At 55.2% G+C, this 16,704-nt stretch overlaps 1 protein-coding gene and 1 pseudogene across 1 annotated transcript; one reads left to right on the top strand and one right to left on the bottom strand.

The window, feature by feature from the left end:
* Window positions 1–2,882: 2,882 nt before the first annotated feature.
* Window positions 2,883–9,552, top strand: CUNH2orf50 (chromosome unknown C2orf50 homolog). The gene is made up of 3 exons (XM_026517082.2): window positions 2,883–3,133; window positions 7,194–7,233; window positions 9,361–9,552. Exons 1-3 carry the CDS (start codon window positions 2,883–2,885, stop codon window positions 9,550–9,552), a joined length of 483 nt encoding a protein of 160 aa, XP_026372867.2.
* A 5,587-nt stretch (window positions 9,553–15,139) lies between these two features.
* LOC113268532 (60S ribosomal protein L9-like) lies at window positions 15,140–15,726 on the bottom strand (annotated as a pseudogene).
* Window positions 15,727–16,704: the final 978 nt, after the last annotated feature.

Here is a 16,704-nt window from a genome sequence, read left to right as displayed (position 1 = left end):
AGGGGCTCTTCGAGCAAGCCCCACCCACACCTGCCCCGCGGGGCGGAGCCTCACTCAGCTTGGCGAATTCTCCCAGGTTGCAGCCACCTGGTCCAGTGGAGCCCCAGAGCCCAGGCTGTAGAGTTCTACCAGAACCTACGTTAAGGTCCTTCTTGGGGTTGAGAGAAATCCATTAAAACACAGTTCCAGCAACCCCTAAATCCAGGGATTTTTGTCCTGTCCCGGAGGCTTGTATATAAAGTTACATAACAAGGTGTGAGGTGTGGCAGGGGCAATGACTTGCTCAAGGACACCCAGCAAGTCACTGGCAGAGCTGGGACTGCAACCCAGTGTCCTGATTCCCTTTGGGGGGCGGGGGTCCCCCAGGCTGGTCTTAGGGAGACCCACCCAGAGTGGATCTGGACACTTTTTCAGGTCAGTGACTGAAGAAACAGAAGTGTTCAAGCTGGACTGGCAGGTGGAGTCTTTTTCCTCCCAACATTTTATTGTGAAATTAAACATATAGAAACGTTGAAAGAAGGGTACAGTGAACACCCATATACCCATGGCCTAGATTCTATAATTAACATTTTGTTGTATTTGCTTTGTCACATTTCTATCTATCCCTCTACCATCTGCCAGTCTGAAATGGCTTCTAAATTAAAGACCGACCCCTACAGAAATGTTCAGCCTCCACATACATCAAGCACTCGGTCATCCTGGATGCCCCCGCTGGCCCTTTTTGGTCCCATTCCTTGTCTCTGGAGCATGTGGCCAGGGGACCCAGGCCAAGGAGTCTGAGCAAACCCCATGGCTGTTCCAGGTTGTTCCAGGCTGCTCCATGCCTCAGCCTGCAGTTGACCTTACAAGAGGCGTCCCCATGCAGCAGGCACTGCCTTCTATACACACACACTCATGGGACCTCTCCCAGAGGCTTGAGGAGGTCAGAGCTGCCACCCCTCAGCAACGTAGGGACCTGTCCTGGCTGTGCTGGGGGCACAGCCAAGGAAGAGAGAATAACCACCATGGCAGCCTGCTTCTGGGCCCCCGGGCATTCACCCAGTTCATCTTTACTGGGAAAACGTCAAGGGCACAGAATGCCAGCCTGCCTGTCCCAGCTCTGGAGGAAGACCATAGGAGAGAGGAGAGACAGCCTCGCCGCCCCACAGCCTCTGCTTTTGAATTGATGCTGTCCCAGAAGGTCACGTCACTCAGTCCCCTCCTCAGGCAAGTGCTGGCGGCTGTCACCCCGTCTCTGCTCCAGCCCTCCGCCTAAAGCCAGTGTGGGCTTCCCCACTGCTCACCAGGGCCAGGGAGCGGTACTTCCTGCCTCTTGTTCTTTCCTGAGGCTTCTCGTTCTTTCCCTTGTGCACTAACTGCAGGCAGAGCTCTGGTCAGGCCTGTGGCCAGGGCCCCACCTGCTGGCCTCAGACCTCACTTCTCCCCCCACAGTCCCTGATACCGGCGCTCCCTCCCACGTCCACGCTTTTTGTCCTTGCCCCAATTTTTCCACCTGGCAAATCCTCTTCTCCTCTTCACTCCTTGGCACCTCTTGCTTGAAAGCAGAATCCAGTGCGAGCTCAGGTGCGTTGGCGGAACTCGTCCCCACACCCCGGGGCGCCGGGCGTACCTCTGGGGAGTATGGCTTTGCGCTGTGCTGCCCGGGTGTCCATTCCCCAGCTGTGCAGAGAGGGAACACTGCGCCCAGCTGGATCGGCCCACAGGAGAGTTTCAAGGGAAGAGCCGTGCATCTGCCCACACACGGGGAGTCAGGAGCGGGGGGAGGAGGGTGGGTGGAGTGCTGGGGGCAGAAGCCACGAGGGAAGGCCGTCTGAGGACGTCAGCTGAGCCAAGCAGAGATCAAGGAGGGGCCTGGGGCTGCAGAGCGACTTGGGCCACACTGGGTCAGAGCAGAATCTCGCAGCCAAAGGCTCAGAATACGAATCCCCACCCTCTGGTTCTCCTTGTTTCCTTCAGAGGATCTAAAGTCAAGGCCAAGCCTCAGCGAGTAACCGAGGGACCTTGGACAGTCACTTAATCCCGCTGGTGAGGGCCTCAGTTCCCTGCTATGTAGAATGGGGCTGGAAATACCTGTCTTAGAGGACCCAGAGGGTTCAGCGAGATGAGGGGTGGTGCTTTGTAAACCCTCCGGGGTGATGCGGACAGAACGGGTTCTACCACACGGTGTCACTGATCTCGCTGGCCCGCTCGGAACCTCGCCAGCGGGGAAGAGGACTGCCACACTGGCGTCCGCTCTAGGGCCTCAAAGCCTTCCATCCACCTTCTCCTGGGAGCCCCGCATCCACAGGTCGCTGAAAGGATGACTACTGTCAGTTCACAGGCCCCAGGAGGGGCAGGGGCTGCTCAAGGTCATGTGGCCATTGGAGGCCGGGCCCCAACCCCCCACATCCTGTCTAGGAGCCAGGGTCTTTTCTTACTGCCCCAGAAGTCAGGGCTTCGGTCCCTCACCCCTCCCCTATGCTGTTTTGAGGTCTCCAGCCAGGGGCCCAGGGGGCAGAGCTGAGGGGCAGATGAGCTGGGCCTGGCAGAGACGCAGAAACTCTCTCCACCCCACCCCCGGGGTTCAGATGTCGCACACACACTGGGGAGCTGCCCCGTCCCCTGGGCAACAGTCAACACAGACAGCAGCTCAAAACACAGCTAGGCTCAAGTGGTCTCCCCGGCCTGCATCAGCCATTCTGAGCTTGGGGTCTAGAGGGCTAGTGAGGAGGACCCCTGCACAGACTCTCCTGGGGGGGGGGGGTGTCCCAGGAGAGGTCCGAGCTCAGGCAGGTGCCTCTCTCTCTCTCTCTCTCTGTCTCTCCCTCTGACTCTCAATCTCTCTATTTCTCTGTCTCTGTCTCTCTGTCACACACACACACACACACACACACACGGACCCAATGGGGAGCCACCCCACTCCTGGGTTCCGGAGAACCACATCAGCTGGGTACCGGCTGCCCTCAACCAGGCTGTCAGTCTTAGACTCCTCCACTGCCCGGAGTGGCCCTCGGGCGGGCAGGGGTCTCGCCGGCAGCCGCCAAGCCCCCCGGGCCGCAGAAGCAGAGCGGTTGGCCCTGGGAACTGATGGTGTGCAGCAGGATCAGCTGTGGAGGGAGCTCTTGGAGGCCGAGAGGAGGGGCCAACAGCGCTGGTGAGTGCCCTGCCTGACCCCCAGGCTAACTCAGGGTCTAGGAAGCTTCTGGAAGAAGAGAGACCCTGAGGAGGAGTAAGTCAGGCAAATGGTGTTGATGGAAAAGTGCTCTGGGCCAGACTGGAGCCTAGAGGGTGGGAGGGAGAGGTGGGCAGAGGCCAGGTGACCCACCACATTCACTCTGGGGTCCCATCTGCCTTTGGAACAATCCCTCCCTCTGGAGCTCTGGGGATAGACCACCGTGGGCCGCCAGGAAGTCGTGGCAGCACTGCGGGGATGGACGCCCTGGCCCTCTGACCCAGGGGAGAGACATCCCTTTATGCATTCATTCAATCCAGACGTTCCTAGGAGAGCCGTCCTGTCAGGCTGCCATGAGGGACAAGACAGCCCTGGCTCCTGGGAGCCTCCAGTCTCAGGACAGGGCAGCCAAAAAGCAAGCAGAGAGACGAGGACGTACAGGTGACGAGTGTCACGGAGTGAGGGGAGGGTGGGCGCCTTCTTTTTACAGAGGCCTCTCCGGGGAGACAGCATTGAGGCTGAGACCTGAAGTCTGAGAAGGGGCCGAGAAGAGTTCGGTGTATTTAAAAACAAAACAAAACAAAGACTGTCCATGGGGCTGAGGCCTCAGTGAGGGGACGGGAGCCTCAAATAAGAAGCAGGAGGAACAGCTCATACACTGTAAGAGGTCGTATTTTTAAATGTAATGAGACGCCATCAAGGGTTTTCAGGAAGAGCGTGACGTGATCTAGCCAAAGATCTGTGGGAAAACCCAAGGAATGTTTACACGGAAGAATTCCGAGACTCGCTGATGGACTGGAGTGAGAATGTGTGCGGTGTGTATGTGGTGGGGTGTGTGTGTGTGGATGGTATGTGCACGGTGAGTGTGGGGGGGATTATGTGTGTGTTCATGTGCGGTGTGTGTGTGTACGAGGGATAGGGGGCAGGGGTGGGGGTGTGTGGAGTGTGTGTGTGGTGTGTATGGGGGATGGGAGTATAGGGTGTGTGTGTACATGTGTAGGGTGTGGGTCTGGGGGGTGTATATGTGTGGTGTGTGGTGTGTGCAGTGTCTGTGTGGTGTGTGTGGTGTGCGTGGGGGGGTGTATGTGTGCAGGGTGTGGGGGGTGTATATATAGGCTATGTGTGGTGTGGGGGGTGTGTGTGTGCTGGGTGTGGATGATATGTGCATGGTGAGTGTGGGGGGGATTATGTGTGTGTACATGTGGGGGGGTGTGGTGTGGGGTGTGTGCAGAGTGTGGAGTGTATATGTGGGGTGTGGGGTGTGCGGGGAGGTGGTGGGGCGCGGGGGACATTTATGAGGACAGGGCCGTCTGGTGGGGGCCAGTCTGAACAGACTCCGGGTGTCGGTGAGAGCGCAGGGGGACTGGGGAGCTGAGTGGGTGTGGCGCGGGGAGGAGGCGTTAGGGGGCCGCACCTCCAGCCTGGTCATTAGTGGGGGGGCAGCTCCGGGGTGAAGATGCCGAGAGCTGGGTGGGGGTTAAAGGCCGAAACACATGCAGGTGGCCGCCAGGGCGGCAGCTGAGTGGCAGTAGTCAGGAGCGGGGCGCTGGGCCCACAGGGACGAAAAGCAGAGAGGGGCCAGGCGTCGAGGGGAGGGAGAATGGGAGTGACCGCTAAGGGACAGGGGGTTTCTCTTTGGGGTGATAACAAGAGCGGTGATGGTGCACGACTCTGACTATGCTGGAAACCACTGGGCCATACCCTCCGCGAGGGTGAACCTTATGACACGCGGATCTGCTCCCAAGGGAGAAAGAACACACAGAACGCTGACGTGACGAGCTCCCCAGGGAAGGGCGTCATGTGTCCCAAGAGATGAGGTCGCAGCACATGGCGTCAGCAAGTAGCCAGGAGACTGAGAGAAGCTGCTAGAGAAGAAAGGGGTCACAGACCCCAAGAGGAAAGAGTTTAGGGAAATCCAGAGCGGCGCTCCCAACAAAAATACATGAGCCACATACGAAATTTTCCATATTCTTGTAGCAGCCTTAAAAAAAAATGTAACAAGAAACTAGTGAAATCCATTTTAATGCTGTATCTTACCCAACATATTACCTTTTGGGCATGTACTTGATATTTTAAAAAGTTTTAAGGAGATCACTTGACATTCTTCTTGGTCCCAAGTCTTTGAAATCAGGTCTGTATCTTAAGTCTTAGAGCACCTGAGATGTGCTCCATAAACCGTCCTCCTGGAGTTTTTCTAGACAGACAAACCGGGGGCCCAAGAACACGGTGACCTTGCTCAGGGCCAGACAGCCAGCAAAGCAGGCAGAAGCAGAGCGAGGACAGGGACCCGGCGTTCCCCCTCCTACCGGGATGGCTCTTGCTCCTATTGTCTTAGTGTGGCTCTGAGGTCAAGGTCCTGCTTTCTGTTAATTCACAACCAAAGCTATTGAAACATGGCTCCCGCGTGACAGGACAGGGGGTGATGGTGGACGGGAGGAGATGAGAGGGCGGGGGGGAAGCGAGGGTCAACTACAGGGGGGAAGCAGATGAGGGAACAGGGCCCCTAGGAAGGGTCAGGTGGGGAGTTCCCAACGTCCCAGGAGAGTAGGCTGAAGACAGGGAACTCAGTCCAAAGTCTGAACATGGAACAATGAGGCAGCTTGGAAAAGAACCAAAAACAACCTCTAGAAAAAAAAAAAATCTGTAACATTGAAATACAAAACACAACTGAAGTGAGAATTCATAAATTCCAATTTGTCACAATTACTCGGAAAGACAAGGAGGGGGAACACATAGAAGAAGAATTAGAACCCTAGAGAACAGAGCAAGAAGATCCAACATACCTTTCAACAGAGCTCCCCAAGGGGAGGCTGAGAGGGATGAAATATTGGAGGGGAAAGTGTCTGAGAATTTTCTAGAACCAAAGTAATGCACTTTCACACAGACACTGCAGGATGTGCTTCACGACAGGACAGTAAACAAGAAAGGAAGGCCTGGGACCCTTAAAGAGGGAACCCCCCAGGGGAGGTCAGGACGGCAGCAGCGGGTCCTGGGCAGCAGCCCTCGTGGGAGCAGGGCGACCCGGGCTCCCAGACAGTGGCCTCTAAAGAACAAACGTGAACGAGGTGGTGGATTACCTGTTGCATTTGACTGTGTCAAGATCATACAGGGAGGGGGCTTTACAATTTTGCTGGAGAGTTTGGAATCAGTGATCTGTATACAGAAAGCTAAGAAAACCAGGGAAAAATGTGATTATAAACTCTAGAAAAAAATTCCAAGTTGTCCATGGAAGGAACAGGGATCCCATGATCCTAGATCATTGCCAACAGTATTTAGAGAATCGTAAGGATATAGACAATACATCAGTTCAGCCAAAATCTGTAATACGATAATTTTGCAAGAAATGAGGGAAGGGAAAAGGGGCAAGAAAGCTAACTCATGGTCTCCCAGGAAGCCCACAGATACGTTTACGGTTTCAAAAACTCAAGAAATGGCAACCTAGATTTATTATTCCAGAATATGACCTGATGGGCCCAAAGAAACAGCAAAAGGACTAGAAACGCGACCAGAGGCTGTGGGGTTCGGGGGCGGTGAGGACTGAGGCAGAGAAGCCTGTTTTTATTATAAGTCTTACAGAATCGTTCAACTTCTTAAAAACAGATTAAAATAAAAATTAAATTAGCAGCACTGTCCTGGTCTCCTGCCCTGCCCCCCCTTCCTCTGCTGCACACACTGGGAGGCCACAAAAAAAGTGGGGTTTTTCTTCACAAAGTACTTGAGGGCTCCCACGTGGCTCTGAAAACGCAGAGGCACGCCGTGGGCTCGCACCCCTGCCTTCCCCATCACAGGACCCCCCCCAGGCGCCACACATCCCACTCCGGGAAACATCACTAATGACTGAAATATTTGCTCGGTGTCGAGGCCACACCATAAATACTTGGTTGGTTTGGGGTGTTTGCTTCACTTGAATATTTTAGTTCCCGCGTGATGTAATAAATGCATCAGCGGCCTCGACTCGTTCACCTGACACAGGGAGAGCTACTCGTAAAAAAAAAAAATGTTGCGGGAAGCTATGACACTGCCCACGTGTTTTCCTTTCCAGGGCTCAGCACTGGAGTTTCCTGAAAGACTATGACCCCCTGGTAAGACCAACGACGTTCCTGTCATGCGCTCTTGCACCGGGAAGGTCTGCTCATTCGTCTAGTGTTTACGGAGGACCTACTGTGTGCTGGATGCTGGACTGGACAGAGACAAAAAAATATACTGTCTTGTTTCAAAGAAATTCAGGGTCTGGGGGCAAGAAAATGCTTAGAGCATTTAGGTATTAGTTTTCTCCAGTGTTTCTAGATTTTATTAAGAGGAACCAACTGGAAATGATAGGTGACTGCTTCTGAAATGCTTTCCCCCGGGTGAGGACATCAGCAATGTGTAGTGAGGGATATGTGTGTGCCCCATATGGAGATGAGCTTGGGTGAACATATTTTGTTGGTTTTTTTTAAAGATTATTTATTTAATTATTTGACACAGAGAGAGAGTGCGCAAGCAGGGGGAGTGGCAGGCAGAGGGAAAGGGAGAAGCAGGCTCCCCGCTGAGCAGGGAGCCCGATGTGGGGCTGATGCCAGGACCCTGGGATCATGACCTGAGCCGAAGGCAAATGCTTAAGTGAGTGAACATATTTTGTAAACGAATTCCCTGCTTCTAATATCACCACCGCCCATCCGTCCTCCACATTGCTACCAGGGTAACTTTCCTCAACCACAAAACTGACCCTCTCTCCCCCCCACTTAAAATCCTTCAATACATCGGCAGTTTTCAAGGTGGTTCACAGTGCTTCCCATGCTCGAACCTTGCCTGCCTCCCCGCACTGACCCACACACTATTTTAGCCACGGCTTTGTGCATGCTGTTCCCTTGCCTGAAATGCCCTTCCCACCTTGTCAATCTGGTGGACTCTTTCTCATCACCCAAGTGCCTCCTTCTAGAAATCTCTCCTTCCTGAGCAGGCTCAATCAGATCCGTCTGTTCTTTGCTTGCCAGCGTATCCAACCCACTGCTTTGATACAGCCTGTCATGTTTCAACCATTGATTTCACCAGGCTGTGGGCTCCCTAAGAGAAAGGACAAAGCCAGCCTCATCGCTGTACCCCACCCACCAGCCGTGCCCTACCCCCCAGCACCTAATTAACATTTAGCACTCAGTTAAAGTTGGATAAATGACCAAATGTTGGCTGAATGTGGCTGTAAGGATGGTCAAAGAACCAACCTGGCAAATGAGCAGCGAGCCCAGCCATCCAAGGCAGTGGCCACGCCTTCGCCAGATTTAGGGGAGGGTTTGATGTCCGCCTTCCCAGCCTGTGGGCTTGACGCTCGCCCTGGGGTGGGAGATGTTGTTCCTGAGACCTGAAATCCTACACCGAGCTCCGAGCTCCTCTGGGTCTGGGTTTCCAGCCTACAGTCTCCCTGCCAAGGGCTAGGGATTAGCAACCTGACCCCCGACGCCTGCATCACGCCCAAAGGTGTGGGGCCACCTCGGGCTGGAATTTCCCAGGGGAAATCGAGGATCCCGTTACTTCGCTGGTTGGTCCTGTAACCTCTGTTTGACTCAGGGCAGCCCCTGAGTGAACCCGACACGAGGGTCATCAGATTATTCTCAGTTCATGCACCGACTCACTCAGTCACCTTCCAGCCACAGAAGTCACCAGAAACACGTGCACAAACGTTCGGACCCCCAAACCGGGAACAAACCCAAACGCTACCCCTGGCAGGACGGGTGAATAACGTGGAAGGTTCGCACAAGCCTCACGAGGGGGTCCCCGCAGCAAGGACAGCAAAGATGCTGCAGCCACATGAAAACGTGCACGAACCTCGAAACCACGTTCCTGAGAGAAAGGGGCCACGGTCTTACCGAGACAGAGCTCAACCCAGGAGTTAGAGATGGAGCGCGGGTGGCCTCAGGGGTGGGGACCGTGACTGGGGTCTGACCGGGTCGGCGGCATTTTCCGACCTGGGTGGGGCTGCACACACTTGTTCACGTCGTGGAGGCTCGTGGACCGGAGGGTAAGATTTGGGAGCGTTTCTGCATGTGTGTGTTAGACCTCGAGTCACTCTGGGGTCCCACGGCCGAACTGGGAAGGAGGCAGCTGGAGGGGTGCTGCCTGCCGAGGCCACCGGCTCCCTGCTCCCCGCTCCCTTCCCTGCAAAGGGCCCGGCCACGTGCACGCCTCTCCCTTGTTCCGTGCAGCTTGTGACAAGAACTGTCCCCTCTCCTCAGGGCAACAAGAAGGAGCCAGTGAAGTTGCCGGACTACGTGCCTCTCTTTTCCGACACAGTCCCCAACTCCGCGAACCGGGTCGTGGGCAGCAGGGTGGACACGCCCCTGGGGCAAACCCTCATCGGCATGGACTTCTTCTTTGTGGACGGAGTCCGGAAGAAGAAGCTGGAAGCCGAGCTACAGCCCGTGTAGGAGGAAGAGGTGGGTGCAGGGGTGGCACGGGGAGGCTGTGGGCTGAGCGGGCCCTGTGGCCCCAGTCCACGGCCCACACACGTCAGCCAGCCTTTCCTTCTCTCCGGGCCCCGCACAACCTTCCCGAGGGCCGCACTGGCCCGTTTCCACTCATGAGATTAGAAGGACGCCAGGAGCTTGCCCACGGTCCTGGACCTGGCAGGGCTGGGGACTCCCTCTTGGGGTCCGTGAGAGGCAGCCCTGCATTTGTGGTCACGAGCTGAAGGCCTGGGTCCCAATCCTGCTCCTGACTCTGAGCGGCTATGTGACGTTGGGCGGGTTGTTCGAACCCTCTGTGCCTCCATTTCCCCAACCCCGTAACATGGTATATTGGTTTCCCATTGCTGCCATCACAAATGGCCACACACCGAGGGGTTAAAACAGCACATACGGTCCTCTCTTACAGTGCCAGAGGTCAGAAATCCAAAGTGGGTCTCACCGGACTGAAATCAAGGTGTGCGAGGGCTGCGTTTCTTTCTGGAGGCTAAAGGCACCGGATTCCTCGCCTTTTCCAACTTCCAGAGAGAGGCTGCCCACATTCCTTAGCCCGTGGCTCCCTCATCACCAAAAGCAGAACGGTAGCATCTCTAATCTCCAGACCTCTCTCTCTCTCTTTCTCCCTCTGCCTCCCTCCATCTTTTAAGACACCCAGGAGAATTTCTCCATCTCACAGTTCTCAGTTTAACCACGTCTGCAAAATCCCTTCTGCATGTAAGGTAACACAGAACAGGCCCCAGGGATTAGGACGTGGATGTCTTTGGTGGGCCATTTTCCTGCTTACCACATACAGAAGTAATAAAAGTACTGATTCTAGAAGACTGTCGTGGAGATGAAATGGGTTACCACGTGCAACTGTTCAGAGCAGGGCCTGGGCCGTGGTATGAGGTGTGTTTGCAGAGGACGCCTCTCTCTTGGGAGGGAGAGTAGCACCCTGGTGAATGATGCAGGGAAGATGTGGGTCCTCACACAAGGGCTGCTGGGAAGTCAGCCCTCGGGTCAGTCTCTCTATCTCCTTTATTACCGTGTGATGTTCTGGGTGGTCACGGTGAGGCCGAAGCCAAGCCGGGAGGAGACCACCTGCAGAGCCCAAGCTAAGGCCCTGCCGGCAGCCCCAGGAACCTGTGACCCAGACCCACTCCACGCGCTCTGTGCTCTGGGGAGGACACGGAGGGGCCTGGGCCTGAGCCCAGCCGCGGCAGGAAAGGGGAGCAGGGCACCTGGGATCCCAGTGGGGTCTTATTTGCATTTGAGAGAGAGGGTAGAAGCAAGAGATATTCTGAGAACTCCCAGGAGGTAGGAAAAATCGAGGTTAAATGCAGAGGCAGCTGGTGGCGCCCATGCAGACTGGAGGGAATCATCCAGAGCTTCTCTGCCTGTGCCTGGAGCAAGGGCAGGAGGCCCAGGGACAGGTGTGGGTTCTGCCACTCCCCAGGAGCACAGCCACCTACAATGTGACTACTGAGCACTGACTCTGTGCTCGGCCGTTACCTGAATGGTCTCTTGTAAGGGTTAGTGTCACCATTTGAGAGATTTGAAGGCTAAGCCAAAGACTTCATTCAATCCAGCCAGGGTCCCACAGCTAGTGAAGAGCCAGACTCACGCCGGACTTACCAAACCGAATTCTCCTCTCCGGGCCTCAGTCTTCACAGCTGTAAAATGGGGGCGGAGAGACTGATTCCCAGGCTGTCACCAGCTCAGCGCTCTATCTGTGGGCGTGCAAGCATGCATGAGGCTTAGTGGGCCGCTGTCACGCCGTGTGACACACAATGCCACTTCTTGCACACGGTCTGCATGGACTTGGCTCCACGCTTCAGGTTGAGTCCAAGTCTGTCCGTATGTCTCTCGCTACCCTGGACCAACAGCTTCCTGGGGCACGTTCTCTTGGCACAGCACCAGAGCCCAAGAGCCAAACCAAGCCATGCAAAGCTTCTGCAAGCACACTTCCGCCAGCCTTTTCTTAGCCAAGCAAGTCCCATGGCCAACCCCAGCCTCCCTAGGGCACAAAAGCATACTTCACCCACGGCAGGAGGGTCAGAAGGCAAATACTGGCTGAGTGATAATCCCAGCAACGATGCAGAGGATCTAACTAATCCCATGAGTAGCTTTGGGCAACAGTTTTCTGTACGTGGCTTAAAACAACACCTGGCATTGAGCTCGGGGTCTCCAGCCACAAGCGGATGAAGTCCTTTGACTGCACGGGTCCCAGATCGGTCCTATGCGGACCCGGACAAGCCCTGCCATAGGCAGGTACCGGCTGCTGCTGCAGCTTGTGTGTCTGACCCCACTGCGGGGCTGGGGATCGGGAGCTCTCAGCCCGAGAGACAGAAGGCTCGCCTGTGGGAGTTCAGAGGGCAGATCCCCCCGCTTGGGCGCTCAGGGAGGAAGTCCTCCTGCAGAAGGAGCCACCGAGCTGGTCCTTGAGGGAAAGTCAGGGAGATGGGGAGAGGAGGGGTTTCTGCTCCATGGGGCAGACACTGCCAGGAAGGGCTCCAAGGCCAGGGAGCTGCCGGGAGACCAGCCCTGAGCACAGAGCCCTCAGGAATAGCCTCCTTCTGCACTCTGCAGCCCACCTGTGCGTGGCATCCTCGCGGAGACCCCTCCTCACTACCAGCCGGCCATACCTTCCCTTCCCTGCCACACCTGCCTTCTTCTCCAGAGGATGCCTGCTTCTACCTCCCCACATCCTGGCCACGTCACCCGCTGGGAGCCAAGGACATCGGGGCTGAGGGGTGTCTGCGTCATGTCTCGTTGGGACCAGAACAGAGGAGGCTGGCTGGGCCAGGAGAAGCGGGCGCCAAGCCTGTGTGTCGGCACCAGCAAAGGCAAGAGGGGCATTAGAAACAAGGAGACGAGGCATCTCACTGCCCAAGGCCGGGAAGAACTGGAATCAGGGGCTAACAAGCCATAGTGAGGCTGAGGGATTCTTTCTTTGCCTTTTATAACAGGGACATGGGGCTGGGATGCCCCATCTTCCTGCGGGGCCCATACCTGACTCCACCTAGGGCAACCCTCTCTCCACAGCTTCATGAGCAAAGCCAGTACCCAAAAATCCCAAAAAGACTTCACTAGTTTGCACTCCATAAGGAACTGCCATGTATTATACACCTACTGTGTACCTCTCAGAAAATTTATGAGGTGGGTATGATTATCCCCATTTTAAAATGATGAAATTGAGGCCTAGGGAAGTTAAGGGCTTGTCCCATCTCGCACAGCCCATAAGGGCCACGCCGGGAAGACAGCAGAGGTTTGCTGAGTCCCACACCCACATCAGCCACATCCGGGGCTTCGTGCAAAGCAGCCAGTGCAGGGAGAGGCTTACAGCCAGGTAGAAATCCTCTTCCTACAACCCCGGCTCAGCCGGCTGACCCCCAGAGCAGGCAGCTTCTGTCTTTGGCCTGGTGGTGGTTTGTCCCACACTGGAGAAGGACAGCTCTGTCTTACTGAGGTCCCTCAGGCGGGAAGCACTCCCAGAAGAGTAGGGACAGGCTGGGCCCCTGGTTGGAGCCACGCTCTCCTGTCGCTGTTCCTGTGGACCCAGGATGAAGAGAGGGAGAGCAGCTGGGGAGAAAAAGGCCCAGGAACTTCCAACATGGAACCACCACAAAATGGAAAAAGCCTTCTTGAGTCAGCAGATCAGTGGGAGGCCATAATGAAAGCGAAACACCTGGCACACGGCAGGCACTCCACTTCTAGATGCTTCTACGGTTGTCGCTACTGCTGTTGATAAGTCTTTGATGTTTGTAAGAAAGCTCTTTACTTCCCTATTTCACTTCCTACGAGTGGTAACCGGCCGCCGCTAGGCAATCTAACCCAGCGGAGGCCAGCGGGGTTCCCGCCGCTCGGGCGAAAGCAGGAGTATTAGCACCCAAATCCTCGCATCTGAGAATTAGCGGAGTTTACCGAAACCACGGGGGACGCTTAGGCCACTGGGTACGATCCCCTCTGCACATAAAACCTGAAATGACGCCTCGACCCACCTGAGACTCAATCCCGAATCCAGGGAGAGCTGAAGTGCTCCCCCCTTGCGCTCCGAGCGCCCGCGTCCCCGCCTCCTTCTCTTCCAGGGGTGTCCTGCTCCCTGCCTGCTGCCCCGCACGCTCGTGCCCTCCTCCCTCTCCAACCCCAGCTGCTCAGAGGACAGAACCCAGACCTCAAAACTCAGGTGCACAGGGCCACGTGCAGCGGAGTCCTCGTGCGCAGAGCAGGGGAGCGTTTTGGAAGTCAGGGAGACGGGCCATGGAGGTTGGGGAGTGCCGTTTGCCCTGAGACGATCACAGACGCAGCCGTGGCCGTGGCCGTGGCCGGCTCTGGGCTCTGCCAGACTTCCTGCGGCCTTGGTCCCCGGAGCCAGCCCTTGGCCCTGCAACTCAGGTCCTCTCTTTTCCTGCTGCCCCCCTCCAGCCCTGGGAGCCCTGCAATCTGAGTGACCCGAGTGCCACAGCACTGAGGGACGTGAGATGGGAAATGGGGGCTGAGCCGTGCAGACTTCAGACAAAAAGCTCCCACGCCCCCTGCCAGGGCCTCAGCCCTCAACACCCAGTCTCAACACCGGAACAGCAGAGTGCTGACAGCTTAGACGAGATTTGCCCTGCGGAATTCCCGCCATCCAGTAAGGCGTAATAAACAGAAATCGTGTCTTCTGTCCAAAGCACCCCAGATCCTGGTAGCAGCGTCCCTGTGCCACATGCTGAGGGTGTGGTCCTGTGAAGTCACTGGCGGTGACGTAGCCCGACAATGAAGCTGGAGGGAGCACACACCCCGGCAGTCAGCCTTCTCACGTGACCTATTCCTACCAAGCAGGAGCAGCCCCAGGAGGCTCAGAAGGCAGAAGGCACCACCCCAGGAACCTTCCAGAAGGACACAGACATAGGCATGCAGGTCCTTGTAGGACAGCTGGGCCTTGATGTCTTGTGGCAGAGGCCCCAGCCTCAAGAGCACTGGGCAGCCGCGCTGGCAGCCTCCTGTGGTGGTGGACATGGCCCAGCAGCCCCCGTCCCAGGGCAGTTCTTCAGTGAGCCTTCTGTTCCTTAGGGACTCGTCCTCATATCTGCTTCCTCATCCTTACACTGCTCCACACTGGGTGATCATAGCTAAGCTAACAACACAGGACGATTGTGTGGTCTGTCACTGGACCATCACCATCACATTCTTCTTGGCAGAGAACTTCCAGAACCCTCAAAGTTCCAGAACATTCTGTCGTCTCCTGGGACCCTGTCTGGGAGGCTCGCCCAGACTCATTTTGAATTTACCATAGCGAGCAACCTTGCAAGCGCACAAAGCTGTGACGCAAAGGAAAGTTATGTTGACCTTTTTGTTTCCAAAGGCTGTGGTGGTCGTGGGGTGGCCTGCTATCAGGGCCACTCGATTTTTGTAAGACGATGCAACAGGATCTTCAGTGTGGCAAACAATAAAGAAGACGCTTTAAAGATCAGTTGCATTTTTTTAAGAAAAAGCCCCCGAATCAATACAGCTTTTATTGCATCTTTAAAACACCACAAATAAGTCTGAAAAATCATCCAGCATCTTGCTGTTCCAGTAGCTGGACAACTTAGATCTTATGCAACAGCTGCTGAACTCTTCCTTTTTCAGAAACATAGATACCACCCCCCAAATTTTCTGATCTCCTTGTTTTTAATGGTTGTGGCTTGCTGGATCAAAGCAGCTGACTTTGATACAAGTTCAATGTCATTTCCTTCAAGAATGAACTCATCATTCTGACCTTGAGATACAGAACAAGCAACACCCTGGCCTCACCCAAACCCTGCGGATGTATTTTTCACCCAACAAATTTTGGATTTCGACAAGAGAACCACTCTCCTGGGTAACAACGTTGATGGGGAAGGGAGCATACGCAGACCTCCTCTTGTCAAGGAAGCCCAGTGTACCGCCCTTGATCACCTTCCGTACCCGACTACAGACAGTGCGGACAGTCGCCAGTTCTTTTCTGTTTCCCCACCATCTGTCAACTCGGAGCCCCTTCTTTTCCTTTCCAAGGAGGCTGACTTCTACATCGATGTGGTTGAAGTCCCTCCAGGGGGTTCCTCTGGGGCCCTTCAGGTGAACAGTGCGTCCCTTCGGAGGGATGTCAACATTTTCTGGCATGTCGACAGTCTGATTGCTGAGAATGGGCTTCATTCTCGCAGCAGATGTGGCGAAGAGATTAGCTGCATTTTAAGTCGATGTCAGGGGGTGGCCTTTTAACCTCGCTGCGGTCCATTATGCACGTAGCAAACGTTAGGCCAAGAGAGTCAGTATTGATGAAGGTGTCCCACCAGGGGAGCCGTCAGCCCCCTTAGGTTCTGCGGCAAGTGCTTCTCAAGCTGGTGTGCCTTCAAATCCCGGGGGGGGGGGGGCGGGTGTCAAAAGGAAGATTCTGAGTCAGCATGTGCATGGGTGATACGTGTTATATATATTATGTATTTGGATATATACAGAGCATTAGGAATATATATATTATGGACTAAATTATGTCCCCCGGCCCCAAATTTGCATGTGAAAGCACTAACGCCCAATGTGACTGTATTTGGAGGAAGGACCTTTAAAGAGGTAATTGAGGTCATGGGGGTGGAGACTGGTGTCCTTATAAGAAGAGAGAGAGAGACCAGGGATGTGTACACACAGAGAAAAGGCCACATGAGGACATAGGGAGAAGACAGCTGGGGGGAGGGGTCTCACCAGGAACCAGTCTTGCCAGCACCTTCCATTTCCAGTCTCCCGAACTATAGGAAAATAGATTTCTGTTGTTTATGCCACCCAGTCTGTGGTGTTGTGTTACAGCAGCCCAAGCAGATGAATACAGCACACACGCACACACACATACACGCATGCACGCACACACGCACGCACACGCACGAGCACGTACACACACCCTAGCTCTGGTCTCCTAAGAGGGCAGATACAACTGACACCTCAAAAGTACTCAGCACATCTCATCCCAGGTCTTTGTTTCTAAACCCCAGGCTCTATTTATTAAAAGGTTATCAGGCTCCTTAGGCAAATGGCCGCTTCCCAGGGAAGCCCAGGAGCCCTAGGTAAGGGTGATGGCAGGACTCAGTCCGAAAATCGCAACAACACGTGGCTGGTGGTGCCAATCCCTGGGAGTCAACGCTCTGA

Source organism: Ursus arctos, unplaced genomic scaffold (assembly GCF_023065955.2).
Source record: "Ursus arctos isolate Adak ecotype North America unplaced genomic scaffold, UrsArc2.0 scaffold_8, whole genome shotgun sequence".
Taxonomy (NCBI): domain Eukaryota; kingdom Metazoa; phylum Chordata; class Mammalia; order Carnivora; family Ursidae; genus Ursus; species Ursus arctos.
This window is presented reverse-complemented; position numbering and strand designations above follow the sequence as displayed.

Bases quoted from the DNA above. Each gene is read 5' to 3' on its own strand.
- CUNH2orf50 (XM_026517082.2), top strand. From the start codon at position 2,883: ATGGGGAGCCACCCCACTCCTGGGTTCCGGAGAACCACATCAGCTGGG. The intron at 3,134-7,193 runs GTGAGTGCCCTG...TTTCCTTTCCAG, and splicing joins AGGAGGGGCCAACAGCGCTG to GGCTCAGCACTGGAGTTTCC. The intron at 7,234-9,360 runs GTAAGACCAACG...CCCTCTCCTCAG, and splicing joins TGAAAGACTATGACCCCCTG to GGCAACAAGAAGGAGCCAGT.